Raw genomic sequence first — 20,806 nt, forward strand, 5'->3', positions numbered from 1 at the left:
TGGAGGTATTGATGCTGTGGGAAACACAAAATCCAGAGACCATCCGCTTATAGTCAGTTCTAAAGAAATACATTTGCTCAAGCTGAGTAACAGGGAAGACAGCATTCAAGTGGCTTTCAGACCCTGCTGCCAAGATTTAAGTTGTGACACCTCAGTGATTGTGTGTTCCTCCCTTTCAATCATAGTACCTGTGAACTTATTTTTCTCTTCTTGTCTTAACAGAACTAAATGCCATTTGAATTGTTAGGACTAGTAATCGAGATAATTTGTTGAAGATATCTTTCTGCTGAACTTGGAGATCAAAACCACATCTCAAAATCAACATGTTCTGGTTACTTCCTTAAATCCTCCTGCCACAAAGGGAACTGGGGTCCTGTGCAATCACTGTCCAAGCTCTTACAGCTGAACTTACTTATTGATCAAAGTACCTGGTCACTGTTGTTGCCTATTGAACTACAAAGACTTTTATAAATGGGAGAAGATTTTAATAGTGTTTAACCTTTTTTTTTTCTTCAGTGGCAGAAATAAACATATTGTTATTTGTTTTGAGGCAGCAGTATAAGGGTTTTCTCATAGATTTTTGCGGTTGAATATGAAATTCATGAATTCTAGGTTTTTTTGGTTAATTTTTTTGTGCCTATTTCTCATTTTATAGTATTTCTTGGATAAAGTTTAAAGAAGACTGGTCTATTCTAGAAGTAGGTCAAACCTTAAGAAATTTATGAATATTTATCACTCAAATTTGTCAAGCCATTCTGCATGCCAGCAATATTACAACTTGGATAAGAAAGTGTAAGAAATTGTTGCTTTTTCCTGCAATGCATCAGTTCTTGTTCAATGTACCACAGGTCATTTAACATAGATTAATGTATCTATTAATACTGATACCTATAGTCAGCCTGGAACTAGATAATAAGGACAGCATATAATCCAGAAATACCTTTTTGTGCAAAAATTTGTGATGAATTTGCATTCCAAGTAAACATGGAAAACTTGTGCGTGCATATATATGCACCTGTGTATTGTGCATGTACACACACACACACACAGAGTTATATATGTATATTTATATAAAAATGATTTTAACGTAATCGTCTTCACATTGGTTAAGGCAGTTACTATGACTTGCCCCTTTACATGACTGCCTTTCTTGAGTAAAACCACAAAAGGCAGAGATTTGAGTCCTGTCACCAGTTTTCAGTTTTTTGCATCTATACTAACCTAAAGCAAAGGGTTAATGAGGCTTTCAGAAATTTTGCCACCTGCATAGTTAAACATAATAAATACAAGAAGTTGCTGTCTTACAGGAATTGCCTTTGTGAAGGCTTTTAACCTCTTAATTACACTCTTGAAAAGACTCCTGCTATTTCAAAGGTTTCAAGAAATAATTCCTATTGTAAATCAGAAGCCAATGCAAGAACCACCTTGTGAACAGAAAATTCCTAGAGTATATGAAAGAAGAAATTGAATCTGTGCACCACTTTATCTGACAGGCACAACCCCGTTTAAGCAAACAAAAGAATAATAGTTTTCTTTTCCTAAAGAAGTCTCTCTTGCTGGTGATCGTCTTTCAGGTGATAGTAGCTTTTCTGTACAACTCCTATCATTCCATCTTGGGTCTGCTACACAGCTGTCTAAAGGTTTCCACTGACCACTCCTCCCTCTGTTTTAATTCTGTCACAAAATATCAGTCCTTTACATAGACTGCACAAACTATGTTTAGTTTACTTCTTCAACTTCTTCACCCAAGGAAAAAAATGTTTGCAACAAAGACTGAGTGAGACTGTCATTTTGTTTAGAAACTGTGCTGAAAATTCAACAGTCTCTTTCAGAGCAACAAAGGAACTCTTGTTTGCTTGGCTTATCGTGTTTTGGTCCAGCATGTGTATAGAGTGATGTGATCTCAGCAAGATTTTTTTTGTTTGTTTAGCAGAAAGAAAATCTAATATAGTCACTAGACCAACATTTTCTCATGGCTTTTTCAAAGATCAAAGGAAAGAACCGTAACCTCAAAAGCATATGGCTAAGATATTTCAGTCTGTGTCTGGTCAATAAAGAAAAAAGGTACTGACCAAATAACAATTAAAAGATAATTAATTCTTAGGGCTGTTTCACCTTTAGAAACCTTAATGAATGCTTTGTATATTAAGGAGGTAAATGTTGTTCAAGATGGACATAAAACCTGGGAGCTAATACAATGTAATGTGTGTCTGTGTAGTGGTAAGTTATACACAGATGACATAATTTTGCTGAAAATCAATTCATTACATTAATTCTGTTCTTCAGATTTTGGCTGAATTAAATATATGCAAAAGATGTTAACCTTCTGGTGGAACTTCTTGATATACAAAAAAGAAGAGTATATTCAACACAGTGCATTTCTCAACCAATACATCTTAACTTGGACATCTTGGTATAGGTGATCACTCGATTCCTGCCATTGTTAAGACTTTTACCAGTGACGCTGGTGATCAGTGCACACTACAGCAACATTTTTTGTGACAGCTATTTGAACTTCCAAATTTGGATCTTGGAACTTGTTAGGAAAATAGTTTTATTTCAAAGTAATTCTGTGAAAAAGATGGCCAACTAAAGCACAGAGAGTCAGCTGACATTTTTCTCTGTCCAAACAACCTGCCTGCCTATCTTCAATCATCTAGATATTTTATGCTGCACATTCAAAATCAGTAGATCCTTTAGAAAATTTAGTCATTTTTTTTGTATCAGGTTAGAATGGAATTCTACGGATAATTCAGAAACATACTCTATTTACTGCATGCTGCATTGAGACAGCAAGAGTGGCCTTGTGGTTGCAAACTCTGAACAGCATGTGCAGCAGAAGGAACTCATGATAATTGACTGAACAAGAACATGGCAGATAAATGTAAGTACAGTCAGGTGTCAAGTGAGGCACTTAGGGAAAAGGCAATTTAAACTTTACATGCCAAACTCTTGAGTAGCTACTAACATGCTAGAAAGAGATCCCACAGTTGTAATAAGCATGAAAATAACAGCTCAGTGTTGAGTACAGGTTAAAAATATTAAGCAAAACAAAGTTTGGGGAGTTAGTAGGAAAGCGAACAAAAAAGCTTCCATATTTCCCCTCTATAAATCCATGGTGTGCCAATGCTTTAAACATGTTGTGCAGGTCTGCCCCCTCCTCGACTCATCTCAAATCAAATATATGGGAACTGAAAAGAAGTTCGGTAAGAGTGACAAGGATGACCAGAGGAAAGGAATAGCTCCCACATGAGAAACAGTCCTAACAGCCTACGTCTGATAAACATGACTAATGGAGGTGCAACAGAGGTTATAAATCTGGTGTTCAACAATACGGAACTACTGTTTCCACTTTCTTCTGATGCTGCACTTATGGGACATCAAATGCGATGAGAAGTTCCAAGTAAATAACAGGAGGTACTTCACCATGCTACACAGGGCTAGCTGATCAGCAGATACGCTGGCACAAAAAATTCTGAGTTTTACACTGCGTCAAAAAGCAGTTATACAAACTCATAGAACACCACTCCTTAAGAGGTATTAAATTCAAAGAAGCCGCAATAGGCTCAGTGAGTCCCTGAGTGCAAACCTCCAGCAGCTGTGACAGTTTACCAAAGCAATATTATTATATTCTTTGCCTTCTAGTTTTCCTTTGGCATCTGCTGTTGAAGACTGTATACTGGGCTAGGTCAGCTTTCAGCGCAACCTCGTACAACCATCCTTATGTATGGGGCAGAAGCACATCAAAATAATTTATTCGTACCACAAAGCAGCCAATCCTCACTCCTGGTCTAGCAGTTCTGGCAGGAGTTCTGTTAAAACTGAGGCTTGGGGACTGAGTCAGCACAGCACAGTCAAGAACTATAAATACGGAGACCTGCCTGAAGCACAGAATATAATTAAGCATCCCCTAGTACACTTTGTTTCATGAGTTAATAGTGTTTTCCATACTGCTTAAACAGAAAAAAATTACACCAAATGAAAAAAACCAAGGGAGTCATTTGGGATTCTTTCTTTTCCCTGGTAAAGAATCTTAACAAGAAACCATGGGAAAGACCAGTGCTCAAGGGACTATATTCTTCTTGACAGACAGAAAGCATTGCAGGGCAAGGAGTGTCTTCTCAGACGGTGAACCAGTTTATAACACTGCAAAGAAGCTGCTGGTGTCATGAAACTACTGGAATGAAATCAGTCACTTTTGATGTTTAATTGAGAGTACAATTCTCTTGGAAAGCAGCTCAAAGAGAGTTAAAAGAAAATGTTGATTCAGCACATTATTAAATGATATTAACAGGTAATTAATAGGTAATCATACATTATTGTTCATGCAAGGTTACAAGTTGTTTTATCAAGTATACTTACAGAGACTGCAGGCTGCGCAAGTTCTGGAGTGCTTCAGTAGGAACCTGGCGTAGCTGGTTATTCTGCAGCATCCTACATTTTGGGTAGCACAAAACCCAGAATCAACTCAATAAAGATAATTTCCTTCTATTGTAAATTTTCTTCCAAGCTTACCTCCTTTGTACTGGTTCTACTTCGAGATTACAAAGGAAAGTACACAAATACTCCACCCCTGTCAAATGCCAGTTCTCTTCAAAGTAAACAAATACTTACAGCATATTAGCTTTGTGAACAGCTACACATCAGCTTTGAGCAGGATTTTCAAAGCAGCTGAGGAAGTCAAAAGAATAAATCCGATTTGCTCTCAATAGGGCTTGAGCCCCTAATTGCCTCCAGTGATTCTGAAATTGTCATCCTCGTGTACTGATTTTGTTTTCCTTCTGAAGTGCTTCACTTTCTTATTCTGATAAAGCTGAGAAGGACTGACTTTTCAAATCCTTACTCAGCAAAATGCTACTATGGCAAACAGAATTTTTACCTGTATAAGGAGTTTATGATTTGGTTTGAATAAATTTTTCTATGTAAAAACTGCTGAATTTTTCCCAATGAAATCAGTTTTCTCAAACGGATAGTTGATAGCAATGACCTGACAAATATCTTTTCTGAAATATCACATCATTTAGCTTGCAAACACTCAAAAATCACTTTTGATTCCAAAAGAATCTTTTCCTCCCTTTGAATATGGTTTCATTCATACTGCCTCATATCCTCGTTTGGACCAACTCCTGCATATATAAAAGGATTCTCTGCGGACAAAACTGAAGCAGTACATGCTGCCTTCAAAATAAGGCATACTTGATGGGACACTGTAAATCATTTTTGGCAGGCCTAAATCTCCTTAGGCCAACATGAGCTACAGCTGGCCAACTTAAGAGTAGATGGAGTGGGAAGCTCTTCATACTTCTTTCCCACTTACGTATTTTTTCAGTAGAGCTTTGTATACTCTTACAGTAGCATCTGGCTTGGTTTGATGCTGCCTAGGAGGTTGGCGTTCTTGCCAGTAATGCAGCTTCTGTGAACTTTACATAGGCAAAGACACCCTCTAGTATAAATACCGTGAGATGTGGCCTGCTAATAATTTTATTAACTATATGTACTGTTTTACTACTCCAAATAATACAAGGTTTTGTCATATTTTTTATAATTTATCTTATAGTAATTACATCACAAAGAACAAGATATAAAATATGAACTCAATTTTAAATTACATGGTGTTCTACAATAATGTTTTTTCCCTCTGGCTCTCAAGAAAAGAAAAAGGTAATCTGCCCCAGTTTTGTGTGATCACGAAAAGTTCACTAAGTTTTTTAGACTTGAAATCAGAACTTTTGAGACAAAGAAACTATTAACTGAACCAATTTTTACCTTTGATATTGTACAGAGACATCTACTTGATGAGCAAGTTGTTTTTAGAATGGCATTAATGTTTTCCAACCTTTGTGTTTAGGGTACTTTCTATACGAAAAAACAAAGATTTAATGATGTTCATATGTATCTTCAATTGAATTGTTCAAAATGAGCTGATCAAAATATGTAATTTACTTGATCAAAACTTCACTGGTTAATTACTTCCCTGGAGCATTTAGGAAATCAGAAATATATCAAACAACACACAGTTTACTTACAGCACTTTAAGACTGAAAAGGCCAGCAAACGCTCCCTTAGGAATGTATGTCAAGCCATTTCCTGCAAGACGTCTGTAAAGTTTGAAAAAGGAAAAGAAAAAGAGTGAATACTTTTTCTCTTCATGTGGAATTAATTTGGTTGTTAAAAAGTGCAACACAGTTACATTTGAGCGACTGATGCCAGAGGCAGTAGTTTAATAGCCTTGTTTTGTCATTAATACACTTTTAAAAGAAAGAAAAAACTAAAAAAAAAAGAAAAAAAAAAAAAAAAAGAGAAGTCCTTAACTGTACAGTTGATTTACTGACAGCTGGACTGCACTGCAGAGGCAAAATGTGATTTCATTGCAAATTGACCTTATGGTTTAGAATGCACATTGAATTCTTCATATTGTTCTTTTTAAGGATTAATCATCAGCAACTAAAATACAGATATACTGACAACAATTAGCATCACTGGATTTAAAGGCATGCACTTTCAGAATTGTCCATGTGTGATATCTGTGAATATTTAACTCATTTGCACTATCAAAATACATCCACATATTAATGACCACAGTCTACTTTAAAATAACTATACATAAAATTGCTGTACTGGTGGAATCATAGTTTTCCCTGTGTAATAGGCTGGCATAATGGGTATTTGCTAAAATATATGAGGCTTTCCCCCCTAATTCTATTGCACCTTCCTTCTCAGAATGCCTGAAAGTATTTTACAAACCTAGGTAAGTACAACAAATACCTCTGGTAAAGCATGCGGCTCTCGAGAGAAAAAGACTGCATTCTGTCAGGTTTGTGTTTAGGAAAGAGGCCATGTATTTGATGTGAAATAATGGTATTTCCATGTTCTCCATCAGTGCAACTCCAGAGCATCTTGCATCTAGCCTCTTGACATCTCAGTTCAGCATGAATGTACCCTAGATGGAAAATGGACTGGTAGCGGTCAGATTCGCAGCCAAGTTACTCTGTGACGCTAGAGCCCCAGTGTCTCCTCTTAGCTGGCAACAAATGCGGGTTGATAAGATGTAACCCTCTTTGCAGACCACATTAAGCCAGGGGGAATTGGTATTTCTCATCAGCTAAGATACTGCACACCAAAACTGTAGACAGTTGTGATAGACCAGCTGATGTGATAACAGAGTTGACATTTCATTTGGCCTCTGGCCCCTTAGGAAAGACCACAGGACTAGATCCGGAAAATGCCTTAGGTGTCAAGCTGCCAGAGAGGAATCTACAGCACTGAAGTTAGCACCAGTTGCCAATACTGTTCATGGAAAAGGCCAAGTGCTTATGACTGCAGTCCCAAAGATCCAGCACTGACTGACCCTTAAACACTGTCTTCCTAAGGAGTTTAGCTGCCCCAGGCTACCTACAGGGTCCTGTGCACACCTTCTCTTTAGACACCTCTTTCATACAAAAAGTAAAAATAAAAATTGGGCCGTAAAGAAAGAAAACATTATTCTAGATCCCAGCTCCAAAGACTTTTCAGACATTTTCAATTTGTGGAAAAGGCTCCTCCCTGTACACACACACACCTGCTGAATGAGGTGACCTGTAACTCCGAGCAAGTGGCTCATCCTCTTTCCATTCGACGAATTTAAATGTGCTCTGCAGAGGCGCTCAGCTTCAGACGGAGCTGCCGAGCTAGTCTCTCACTCTGAAATACACTGGAGTCTGATGTCCAGACATCTGAGAATCAGGCATATGCACCCAAATTCCTGCAGGCAGATGAGTGAGTCAAACCTGGCTCACTCTTGCTCCAAGGTGAGGCAGTCACAGGGTAAGCCTATTTTTTTTTTCAGATGTGTGAAATTCTCAATTATTAAAAATGTCTTGTACAACACCTTAGACAGATGAAACCATGTTAATCTTCTTTTTGGTAGACATAGCTTCTGCATTTACTTCTCACGAGTTTTTCAAACCTCAGGTCGCTCTTGAAGTTCTGGTTTGACTATTTTTCAGTTTGGAAAGAGCTTGCACCAATTTTGCAGATGGTGGTTAATACTATATTATATGATACTCCTCTCCTTATGGAGCAGAAGATCTTGCTCATCATGTATAGTGCTACGTATTTCAGTAGAGGGCTACATCAAATGTATCACAAATGCCAAAATACACGTACATCCATGTAGTTCTCTCACCAAGCAAACTGACAATGACAGAAAAGGTAGACAGACATCTGGCAAGAACTATTTTCTATGTAATGATGTTGTCTGACCTTCAGGTACCATATTAAATTCTTCCACATGACACCTTTTTCATGATTTTCTGTGGAACTAACTTCAGGCAAACCACCTATCTTTTCCCAACACGCTCCATGAGACCACTTCTGACCACTGGCACAACAGTAGCATCTTCTCAGCCCTTTGGAATTCCCCAGCATTATGGTATTTGGTAAAAATCAGCAAAAATGATTCATTTGGATCATCTAATTGTTTCAATATTCTTGGATGAAAGTTAGCACAACAGTTCTTTAAGGCATGCTGCAAAGCTCATTAAGTTTGGCTTATTTGTTCCTGACCATTTTTAATGCCTTCCTTGCAGGTTTTTCCTGCTATTACTGTGTTTCTATTCTCAGTCTTGGCATAGGGGAAAATGAATCCCCTTGTTGACACTACAGTACCTATCAAGTATCTATCAGGGCTTACTCTTCTCCACTTCAGGGATTTTGTTTTCCATTACTCTAAATTATTTGAGGAAAGCTGCCCAGTTATTTTACTGAACCTTGGATGGACTTTGGGAAGTGATTTTAGTCAGGATGGGTAAATGTTGCTTTCCCTGAACAGACGAGGATGGACATACTATCTGTCTCTACAGTTCAGTATTTAGTTAATCATTTCTGAAAGCAGGAATGGACTAGCTTGTTTATAGCACTTACATAACCAAATGGCTGGCTTCTATTGTTTGAACAACTTTGACTTTCAATTTTTAAGTTATTTCTTTGAATTCCAGCATTTCTGACATTATTTTAGAAATATCTCATTAGGCACATTCAGGCTCAAATGTATCACCTCTCTTTAATGAAAAAAGTAATCAAGAGGACACAGTGTTACTGACTTTGGACCATATTTTTTGAGGTACATTATTCTAGAACTAGATTTTACTTATGCTGCTTCATATAATCTTGCAAATTCATGGAGGCTGGAAAAGTTTATGGTGAAGTGTTACCACATGCTTCCCTCAGTACCGGCTTCCTGCCACTGTTGGAGTCAGGATACTGGGATACTTTTGACTTAAGCATAGGTTAAGTTTTTATACTACTGCATGTTTCCTTCTAAAAGATGTAAAATAAATGAGCTGAAAAGAAAGTATGTTGCCTCCATCCTTTCAAACAGCAGTTATTTATAAAATATCTTTCAACGCAGTCCAGCCCAGCTAGCAATCTCTGCGCACTGCCTTGAATAGCTGCAGTGCTGCAGGTCAAGTTCATGGTCTACGGTCGTATCTGAGAGAAGACATGTCTATGCTCTCCCTTGAATGTTCCCCATCTGTTTACCCTTTTGGTGTATTCTGACCTCTTCTGCAGTGTCAAGAGTTTTGAGAAATGGTGGTGACCAGGTCAGGAGAACATTCCCAAAGACAATACAAATAATGAGACGCTCACAGAAGGCTCTCAAAATGATCAGAAACTTTTTTTCTTGCAATTGTTGCTTGTGTCTGAAAAGAAAAACTTCATTCCTCAGCAAGAAGCAAATAAACACGAAGTTGTGACTGAGCACAGTCAACTTTTCCTTTACGTTTCTAGTACAATGTTTTTTCTTTGCCAGCTCAAAACTGCTTTGTGTGCGGATGTTTTCTGCACCAGGACAAGCCTTGCCTGGTACCAAGTGTCTCCTCATTACCTGCTGGGATGGCCGGGTGAACTTGAAACACTAAAAAGTCTTCTCTCTGCAGTTAACAAGCTGTGGCATTTAATAAAAGAAAGCAACTCTCCACTGACTGTGGAAAGAACCCGTGTCAAATCTAACCCAGCTACTCCTCATTGTCTGCAGTACGATAGGGGTTGTGACTGTGTTTCTTCTTTGCCCGAGTAAGATCTAGTTGAGCAAATGCTGAATAAGCACCTGTAAAGTGTATTTCAAAATCTAGTAGTATCAAAGCTATAGGAAGGACATGAAAGGAAGGCAACAGTCTCCTTGGGAAAAAGCATACGTTTGCATTAATTAATATTCATGCTGTGTTCTAACAGAATTAGCACAGTGGAAATTTCTGGAACAACATACTGATCATATCTTGCAAGGTGCTGAAGTGTAGGAGAATAGATGGGCTGATCTTGGTGTGGCTCAACATATGACAGGAATAAGCAGTGTGAAAGTAGTCAAACTCCGCTATTAAGAAGTGAAAATCCAGTGAAATCTGTTGTAATTCTATTTCAGAACAGATACAGTTAGGTAGAAGTTCATTACACTCAAATTCGTGATAAATATATCAGACTTAGTATCATGCCAATAAACTATAATATCAATACCAGACCGACTCAATGTTTCTAGACTAGTGCCAGCACATGCCCCTTAATACAGATTAGGTTATACAGCATTCCATCATTTGTGTTGCATTATATTTAATCAGTCCACATGTATCTATACAGAATGTAATTGTGAGTGCAATCTTAAATCATCCTTAATCTGTGCAAAGATACTGAGTGATTTCTACAAAAATAATTCCATTAATTACTATTTTGCCTTAATGTCCCTTTGACTCTGCATTTTACTTCCCTGTTCACTAACTGGTTTGCTGATTTTATTTAAGGAATGAGAGTAAAGACCACACATGCTAGGAGAACGCTATCATGAATTTGCTTACATATATCTATAGGTATGTTTAAAGATGAGTAGGCTAACATCAATAATGTCACAAAAATTCAGTCAGCTTTATGTTTGCCGGTTTTCTTGGAAAACAGATGTTTCATTCCATATTTGCTACATTACATGCTACAACTAACAAGCTCTCCAGAAAGGAAACAGAAAAAGGAAATGTACAGAAAAACCTAGAGACTGGTGAAAAAAACTTTGCTTTTGTGAAAAGAAACTGAAAGTACAGAAGGCCTGGGACAGTGAAAAACCCCAACAGCTGGGACAGTTCTGCTGCTATGTGGCACTAATCTTCCTGAATTTGATGCTAAACTACTAGGATGTCATGCAGAAAATTCCATTAAAATTCATGTAATAATGGACTGTGTCTTTTATACCTTGGGTACAGATAAGAAATCATCTTTTGTAATTTGAAACTTCTGTCTTAGAAGTCTGATTCACCTCTCCAACTGCCATAATTGTTCTGAATAACTGATAAAGATCCCTGGTGAAATCTTAGTCTCATTGATGTCTGTGGAAGCATTTGTGCTGACACAAGTAGAAATAGGACTCTCATTTGCAGCCTACCCGGGTATCGTATTTGCCAGTAATTTACTCTTTTCTGAGGAGTTGTACCAGTAGCACTAGTACCAATCCTAAAACTATTATCTTTTTTCTAATAAAGGAAATGGCTGTTTGTAGAGGAGCAACAGGGAAGTTTAACAGGAAAACATAAATTTCCAAATATTTTTCTAAACCAACTTGTTCTGGATATAAAAAATTGCCTCTGTTCAAGAATTACTGATCTCTAATCTTTTGTTGCAATTTTGTTTCTTGTCAAACTTAACCAAAGATACACAAGCACACAACTACACATATATTTAGCCCAAATATATAAAAATATAGCCAATATAGAACTCATATATCCCTATGACCATAATTTTTTTCAGCTTCCATATACATTTATAGATCAGTAACACAACATGCTCTTGCTTCTTACATGAAAAATACTTTGATAATATGGATATTCTTCAAGCACTTACTCAAAGTCAACTAAAATTTTGATATAAGGGTTTGATTTGATATTTATTAGTGATTATTTTGGGGCCAATGCAATAGAAATGTATGCATTAATGGATGATTAATTACTGTGTTAATTAATTAATGGATGATATCAACATGCGTATTTCAAAATGTTTTTGAGATATTACTTTGTTAGACTAGCAATTTAAGTGTTACTCTGTATTTCAATTATCTTTTTATATTTCAAACTGTCATGTTAATTAAAACTGTAATCATTATAGTAATATAAAAATAAATGTGGGTCAAATGATATATTAAAAAATCTGATGCTCAGAGAGATCAAAGAAGAAAATGTAAAGATATTCTCCTTTCTTTAAAAAAGGGGAGGAGAGCGTGCAAGTCGTAATTGGGCTGTATATTATATTTATTGCTACTTACAGTTTAGTTGGAAATTCAAACATAACACAGTCTGCTCTTGCTTTAGGGCCTAATTGCCTTTTAAAATGCATGTGCCAAATTCTCATAGGGTGCAAACTGGAATAACTCCAACTGACCTCAAGCAGTTGGAATGAAATCAGTGTGTATTTGATCTTGAACCGGCTTTGATAAAACAGATCATAGATTTTTGTCAGTTAAGGGTATAGTCTAAAATGTAGTATTTCTTCCTCCACTTATAAAAGGTAGGGACTCTTTCTGCAGCCGGCATGAGTGTGATCCAATAACTGCTAAAGACAACTGATCTCACCTTTCATAAAGCCGTCCACAGCCAGCGCTGAGAACAAGCTGTTTTGCTCTCAGCACTGCAGAAGGCAGCACCCTTCTACAGGGCTCCAACAGAGTCCTTCTGCTGAAGAGGTAGCCAGGCACTGACCTTCTGACTGTAGGAAAGCCAACTGTTGGGAGGTACTCCAACATCAGCCAGGAAATGTCATACTGATTCCCAGCAGCGGATCCCAAGGATACAACCAATAAGAGACATAAATTTACTTCTGTGTTTGAGGAATGTTCTAACCAAATCACTAATCCCAGAACAACCTGTAATTTGTTAAAATTCCTTTCTCAGTGTTTAAATGTTACAGCAAGATGAAGCAAAAAATGGTGGACCATATACATCACATTTCCTAGGCTGGGGTCTTCCAAGTGTCATTTACACTTCTGATGCTGGTTTTGGTTTTCTCCCAGTAGTGCCAGTATCACCAGAAAGAGTAAGAACTAATAATAATCATCATTAATAACAGAAAATGGCAGAAGTCTACAGCAGTACAACACAACATGATCAAACTGTCAATAATGAAAAATGTATTAGCTGTTTTGTCATTCCTGGGTGATAAGCAAGGGACATAAATTGTGTAGATCAAATTTTCGAGGTTACTACCATTTTCTGAGTGGTACAATGAAGCAACACCAAAGAATTACTGGAAAAATTATTGCTACTTCTGTTTGGAAACTCAAAAAAACAACTTAGAGAGAAGTTGGTTTTATTGAGCTTGCGAACCTATTAGATATAAATGTGATACTGGCTTAACTCATTACCCATAATCCTAAGGAAGTGGAAAACTGAACCGTGGAAGTATCAGAAGTATTCAATGCACTGAAATCAAGCAATCTACAAACAAGCTGAACTTCTACTGACAAAAAAAGAAATTATTTCTGTGTGCTTGCTACTGCACTGCACGCAGGGTGTTTAAGACTTAAATTAAAATCCGGCCTCAGGATCTACAGATATATAGGACGTTTAATAAAACATTGTTTCACCTTGGTTTAATTAAGTATAATGTCATTATCTGTATTGATAGCAAAACACAAAAAACTCTTTCTATGACTCCTTTTGATATTCTAAACTAGTTCCTAACTAATACTGCTGGATAATAAATTACGAGTTCCAGAAAGCATTTACAAGCTACAAGCCAAAAATAAACTTCAACCCATGCTCAGTAAGACCAATGCAGCAGCACTGACAAGGTTTCTTGGATATCAACCTAGAACATTTGTTTCCGCTTGCATGTGTATCTTTACTCTTCTCATTTCTCTTTTATCTTCTTTCTCCATCTTCTCCCCTTCTGCCCCTTTACACCACAGATGTACAGTAGTTCCAGTGTCAAGGCTGCTCTGTGCAATTTGCCGTAACATTTCCAGAGTAACTGTCTGTCAGCACAAGCTATTCAACAAGCAATGCAAGCAGCTCTGATTTAGTAAGGCATTTGCTCTGTTGTTTCTCTTTTTTTTTTTTTTTTTTTTTTTTCCCCCCTCATCTTGTCATTCTTGATAAGAGAGCAAAAAAGGCAGTTTGGAGGGTGTCAGGCTGACACATCCACATGGGAGAGTTCTTTGTTGTTGCTTGCTTTGGTGGCATCAAAGGGACAGCAACAAAGGCAGTGACAGTTCTAGAACACCAGGGCCCTTGTTTTGTGAATGTAGAGCTTACAAGTTTTTGTCTTGTACAGTCGGAATTTTCTGTGTTTGTTCTTTTCTAGTAAATCAAACTAACCATATACGCATAAAGTAGGGAAGAAAACTACTGTAATTGCTTCCGACTGATTAACTAGATAAACATCTCACTGTTTTTACCAATGTATGGGTAATTTCAAGCTGACCCAGTGCACTGGCCTCTGTCAGGACTTTGAGTGCCTCCCTTGCTGTATTAAAGCAAAACTGGGGAGCCACAGCCCTGAGTTATCAACAAGACTGTATTACGGCAACAGAATTTACAAGCTGCCATGGGCCACTTGCCTGGCTGGTACCTCTCACTGACAAACACCACATATCCAACACGGTGGCATAGTCTGAATAGGTAAGTCTCTACATGTATGCATGTATGAAATGAAGAGACCAAATTCACCATTTATGTGAATAAATAAAATTCACAACTTAAGTGTTAGGTTGTGTGCGGCTCTGAAATTACCTATGGGATCGTAAGTCATTTAGCAATGAAAGTTACTGCTGAAACTTTAGTTGACAGAGGTGGCACAACGAAATTACCACCAGGAACAGCTCCACTAAACCTGCTGTGCAAGAACTGTAAACCAGTATTTAAGTGACCTCTAAAGGAAGCATGTGTGGACAGTTGAAGACCACTAGATGATACTCTATTTTTACTACTGTTGTTCATGTCAGTTGCAGGTATTTTTACTTTTTTGCCCTGGAGGTTTTAAAATCTATGCAGATTAATGTTTGGGAATGATTTTAGTATTTAAGCATCCTGTCCAAAGATTGCTGAAGTAAATTACAAGATTCCCTCACTTTCTCTAATGCTTTGCACTATGGCTGCAGCACTTTCATGTTTTCTACTAGCTTACATAATAGTAAAAATGTACAGAATCAGTCTTCAGTGCTGGCCACAATGTGCCTGCACCAGCACAAAAATAAAAGACCGTGAAAGACCCCAGGAGCTAATGCTCTCAGTTTTCAAACATGTAAATGACCGGAGAGCTCAGTCCCACCACTCAAAGTCAGTGGGGAAAAGAACACCTAACTCCCATTAACGGTTTTGAAAACCTCTTTGCAGGAAGGAAGAACAAACAGAGAGAGAAGTAAAGGGAAAACAATATATAGGAACAGATGGTAACGGATTGTGCCTGGTAATTTAGGACTAAATTTTCATGTATACAGAGGCCTCCTGACCACTTCTGCAGTGTAAAGGGATTTCCACATAAATCATGGTGAGATTCACATAATACGTCTGGTTTTTATCGTATCTGTAATTCTGCACTTCAGTATTGCAATAAATGCATTTTTAAAGGCACTTTTGCCTGAGTAACCACTGTATTAACACCGTGATCAATCTCAAAAACTTTGTAAATATATTTAATTCCCTTCAAGGTTATTTTAAGAAGTATCACAGGTGTGACTAAACTTTCTTGCACCTGTATGAAGGCTGCAATTAGTTTAAGGTAGATTCGTTGCTTGATTTTGTGAAATGGAACTTATTTGGAACTGTCTTACTCTGTAGGTAAAATAATTGTAATAAATCAGTCCTTTGTTGCTGTTTTAATAAAACCCCTATTTTAAGTAAAAATAGTGATGTACTACAAATCACTTGGAGTTTTGCTTATCTGTGGAATGTTCCAGTGTTTAAAATTAAAATAAAAGCCTCATATATGTGCATGTGTGGGTGTGGGTTCACATATTTAGGCATATGCATATGCATATGTATGTATGTATGGAGATATATCTAGCTGGAGATATTTGTACTTAGGTCTGATTCAAATAGTTAAATTATTATTGGCTTTCTTCCTCACTCTTCATAGAGACGTTAATTTATAAGATAAAACAGATTCAGGTACTGCTTTGAAGTGTTACTAATGACAAAATGCTATGTCTACACTCAGATGGAGTTGCCTCTTAAACTCTTAAGAAACCCATCATAGGTAATTTTTTACACTTTTAAAAAACCCTTGTTTTCATGCATTACTCTAACTTACTGCTTTATTAATATGGGCATTTTACACATTGTAGAATGACATGTGTCTAGAAATACTCTGCATAAGATTGAGTCTTGGACTCAGTCAGACTGATAAATATCTGCAGTTATTTTGAATTTATAATGAAGAATTTAACTTAATGGTGTTGTACAAGTTCATGCAGAGCAACTTGCTGATAATCAAGCAGCCAAAGCATATTTCTTTCTTGGTGGGAGTTCTATCACATGCACTTTAAGAGAAAATCAGGCCTGAAAGGCCCATCATTTTCACAAAAAAAACCCCAAACAATAATAAAATCTTGCTCAAAACTAAACTTTTTAGGAGCTAGAACAGTTCAGTTTTCAAAGTACCACAATATTGCCCACAATTTTTAAAGGTCCATACACCTCAAAAATACAGCATAGTTTCAATATGTTGTACTTCGGTGATCAAACTCTTTGGTTAAGGATAAATACCAGGCATGATCACTAGGACTGCCAGAATTCTTCCTGCAGAGGTGTCTAACCTTGGCTGGAAGAGTGGGTCAGATTCAGCCTAGAAGGTCAGAACTGGCTGAACAGACTCAGCTTTGGAGTCAAAACAATCGGTTTAACTGTCTTAAAAAAATCTCAGTGCTTTTGGGTATTGAGTTATCAGTATTGCCAAACCATGCATCTAGGACATAACATCCAAGCTAAAACTCAGTGGATCAGTCGTTAGCTTTTATCAGATTTTTGAACCAGCCTTCTAATAAAGGGATTAGTAACGCTTTTTTTCAACACTAAAAAAACATAAAAAACTCATTTTAAGCTCCTGCTGTTGTATTTCAAAGAGCAGACAGACATTTCTAAGATGTACTTTTACTTCTTGGAAACATTGCTTTGGTATAAAGTTGTCATAAATTCTTATTTTTACAATGTCTGCCTTATAGGCCAACTTATATTTTGCAATACTCCCATTTAACTGAGCCACATAAACAAAACAAAGAATTCCCAGATAAGCTGGCAATAAAAATCATGTGGCAATGCCTGGATGGGCAAAACAATTTTCATATGTACAATCACTGCTCAGAAATGAACATAGGGAAACATGGGAACTACAATGGCTGCTACCCCCTACTTTAAAATTGAATACCCAATTCCCCTTTCATTGTCTATATTTTTTTCAGTGTAATACTGGACTGAATTGTATTACATGCCTCTGAACACTGAAGAATCTCTCAGCACAATGGGTTTGAATCTGCATTAAGAAGAGGTAATCAGTTGCCTCATCTCTTCAAAGGCTTCTATGCTTATTTGAAGAGTGAATACAAACTGCAAGAGTTTCAAAAAACAGTATCACAATTAATAAGAAATGGAAATGATTGGCTTCTGTGAACCAAATGGAGGATCTGACTAGTGTATACGTAAAATGAAACAAAGTAAAGAAAGAAATAATCTTCTGGTACTATCAGCAACGAAGGACTGGATTTACTTAATTTGGAACAGAGGGTTGTAAGGATAACAGTTTAATACTTCTGGTGGAAAAAGTAGGCCCAACACAAGAATAAGGTAAGAACACTTTCAAAAGTCTTGATCAGGAAGATGAAGTAGATTGCTGCCATGACCTAAGTATTACTATTTGGGTCATCTAACTTTGGACTGTAAAATGAAAGAGTGAAGATAACTTGGCTGAATGTATTAGAATTTCCTTCCAGGAAAAGCCCAAACTTTTGTTTTTCTTCTTTTCATTAATGGCTGGAGAGAAATCATTGGGTTGCAAGTTTTCAGTAGGGTCATTATAGTTGACAGGAGACTGGACAAGCAAACATGAACATGACGCAAAAATCCACAAGCAGGGACTTCGCAGCGTGATTCACTTCACACGCACATGATACGTACGGTTACCACTTGGTGTGTGACATCTCTCCTTGTTATGTCCATATCTATATGTTATTTGAAAGTTGCACCAACAGCAAAATAGATAATGATAACCAAATAAAAGATGTATGTAAAGGAAGAGGGAGAATTTAAAGAAATAATACCTTCTAAATACGAATGCTGCCAGTAATAAAAATAAGGCAGGACAGGAAAACGTGCTTGCAAATAGGGCATTGTTCGAAGTTAGCATTACAAAATGGTTTTAATTTCTTTTTCTTTTTCATAGATGCCAGCTGGAAAGACCAAGTGGCAAAATTCAAATGAGTGTTAGCAAGAACACCAAAAGCTGTCAGGGCAATACCCACCTAAACTGCAGAGGACTGTACACGTCACAGCTTAAAAAGATTGTTGTCTTTGCAAGAACAGCAGCACCATGACTTTGTGTGTCTTATATGGGTTTTATGGTGTGTTAGCAGCTGGAAGTACTATTTAAAAAGGAGGCTTTCACTTTTAAAAACTTATAAACCACATTTCAGAAAAGGCTGGATAACGAGACAATTCTTTTAATCAGCTTGTAGAGGTACTCATGCAAATGCCAGTGCCACCTTTTTCCCACAAGATCTACGGTGCATCAGTTATAGAGTCTCCGTCATTCCTCAGGAACCTAAATTTTCTTTTAAGCCTGGGCCATTATAATTAGGGTCACTGCCAAATCCAGGTCTCATGAATGCACAATACTTTTCACTTTTGGTTAGTCACCATCACGTCAAAACAGCATTCCTCTTTTGATGTTGTGCTTGATTAGCTAGTTGTTGCAATGTACTTTTTCCTGTCAGTAAACGTACTAGATAGCGCAACTAAGCTTTTTGCAGGATTCTGCATTTTACAGTCAGCCTTCAGGGACGCTAAATGTAACAGTAAGGAAACAGTAATTAAAAGTGATTAGGACAAGAAGCCTTGATACTATGAGATGTGGACTCAATTGTCCTTGACACAGGCAGAAAAAGGCTGCAGGTTTTGGTTTTGATTATAGCTTTACTTGGATTTTAATAAACATGCGCCAGTATTCAAACTTTTAATATCCTGCTGCTTAACTATTTCCAAAAAGCAATCCAGCTCTTTTAAACAGCCCTTGTTTAAAAATTTTAATTTGTTTGGCTCTGTCTCTGCTTAGAGAAGTTGTAGCCTCACGGTAACTCTTTTTACAAGTTCATTTCCAGAATCACAAGCAATTGTGGTGGTTTTTTTTTTTTTTTTCAACTAAGTGTTTCCGCATGTGCCAAAAGTGTCAGGCTGACAGCCTTCCTCCACTGTTTTATCTGGTTCCCACAGTACGTATGAGAGACAAGCACAGGAATGTGTCTAGTACTGACTATGCCCATCAAGGATACAATGATACTTACAGCTCTTCCAGGAAGCGGAGATTGTGCACAGGGTTTGAGGGCAGCTTAGTAATGTTGTTCATACTGAGATCACTGTAGGGGAAAACAGACAGAGACTTAATATGGCATGCCACAACTGTGGTGTCCAGCTGTTCATTCCACACATTTTTAAGTACCACATTAACAAAAAATAGTTCCTCTGCCAGAATTGATGAATTGTTATCCAGTTAGCATGTTAAACATTATTTTGTATGAACACAGCTTTGTCAACCCAAATACAGGCTGTAGCATGTTCTTAATTTCCAAAGATTTGGGAATGTTTTATCAGGCTCTATAAATCAGGTGGAACACTAAACAAACCTTTCAGTTCACATAATTTTAATAAACCACTCTACTGTACAAATTTACTTGGAGTAGTAAAAGAAAACTACAATGACTTTTGTTGTAGCACCGTAGCACACTTGGTTTACTAAAGCAGACAGGCAAAAGCATACAGATATAAACTATCTATCTGCATCATTCTTTACATTTCACAAATATGGATACATTTTGCGTTTGCTGTACAACCTGCTGCACGGTCATACTGATTTGCCTTGCCTTACATTAGGCACATCAGGTGTCCCCAAAATCCAACTTACTTGAGTCAAAGAAATGACATATTTTCAGATAATAAACATCCCCTTTTTAGAGTGCTCTTTTTTTGCAGGTACTCAAATTGCATTATATAAGTGAAATGAACCATAAAACAAGGGTGTAATGTGATCCTGCTCTGTAGCACACTTCCTGATGGGGTTCCACGGTAGTTCCTGGCACAGGAAACAAGCAGCCATATCAGCTCTGTCACAGTTCATTCAAGCTATGTTTTAGACTAAATTTCATATAATACCATTTTATTCTTAACATGCTTTTTCATTGTTTTCCATTGTCTTCCCCATGCCCTACAGTATCATTATAATTGTTTTGCATTAAGTATAAGAACTGTAAAAAGACTGCATAATACAATCCTGTGTGGAAGATGCGACTTACACACCTACCAAAACTCCTTTAACTGTTAAAATAAAAATATCAGAGGCACGTATTTTATGCAAATGTTACATGATAATTTAATAATGGGCACTATTTAAACATATATATGTTTGTAGCAGCGCTTATAGTTTCCAGCTACATTGGGTAGTATTTACATAACTTTATTTCTTCCAGCTGTTGAGAGCTTACAAGGTAAATAAGTTATCTGTACTTTGGTGGGTAGACGTCCTATTCCTATTCCATCTAGTTCTTATTACTCACAGTCTGTTTCACATTACAGAATATATGCTTTTAGTCAGCATA

At 37.1% G+C, this 20,806-nt stretch overlaps 1 protein-coding gene across 3 annotated transcripts in view; it reads right to left on the reverse strand.

Moving 5' to 3' along the window:
- LGR5 (leucine rich repeat containing G protein-coupled receptor 5) overlaps positions 1–20,806 on the reverse strand; it is a 93,236-nt gene that overhangs the window by 35,169 nt on the left and 37,261 nt on the right. For all 3 annotated transcript variants that reach the window (XM_055808529.1, XM_055808528.1, XM_055808527.1), the window contains exons 2-4: positions 19,499–19,570; positions 6,027–6,098; positions 4,363–4,434 (exon numbers count right to left, since the gene is read on the reverse strand). In XM_055808529.1, coding sequence (XP_055664504.1) covers positions 4,363–4,434; positions 6,027–6,098; positions 19,499–19,570 — 216 coding nt within the window. The remainder of the gene's footprint in view (positions 1–4,362; positions 4,435–6,026; positions 6,099–19,498; positions 19,571–20,806) is intronic.

This window comes from Falco peregrinus, chromosome 6 (genome assembly GCF_023634155.1).
Source record: "Falco peregrinus isolate bFalPer1 chromosome 6, bFalPer1.pri, whole genome shotgun sequence".
Classification (NCBI taxonomy): Eukaryota; Metazoa; Chordata; class Aves; order Falconiformes; family Falconidae; genus Falco; species Falco peregrinus.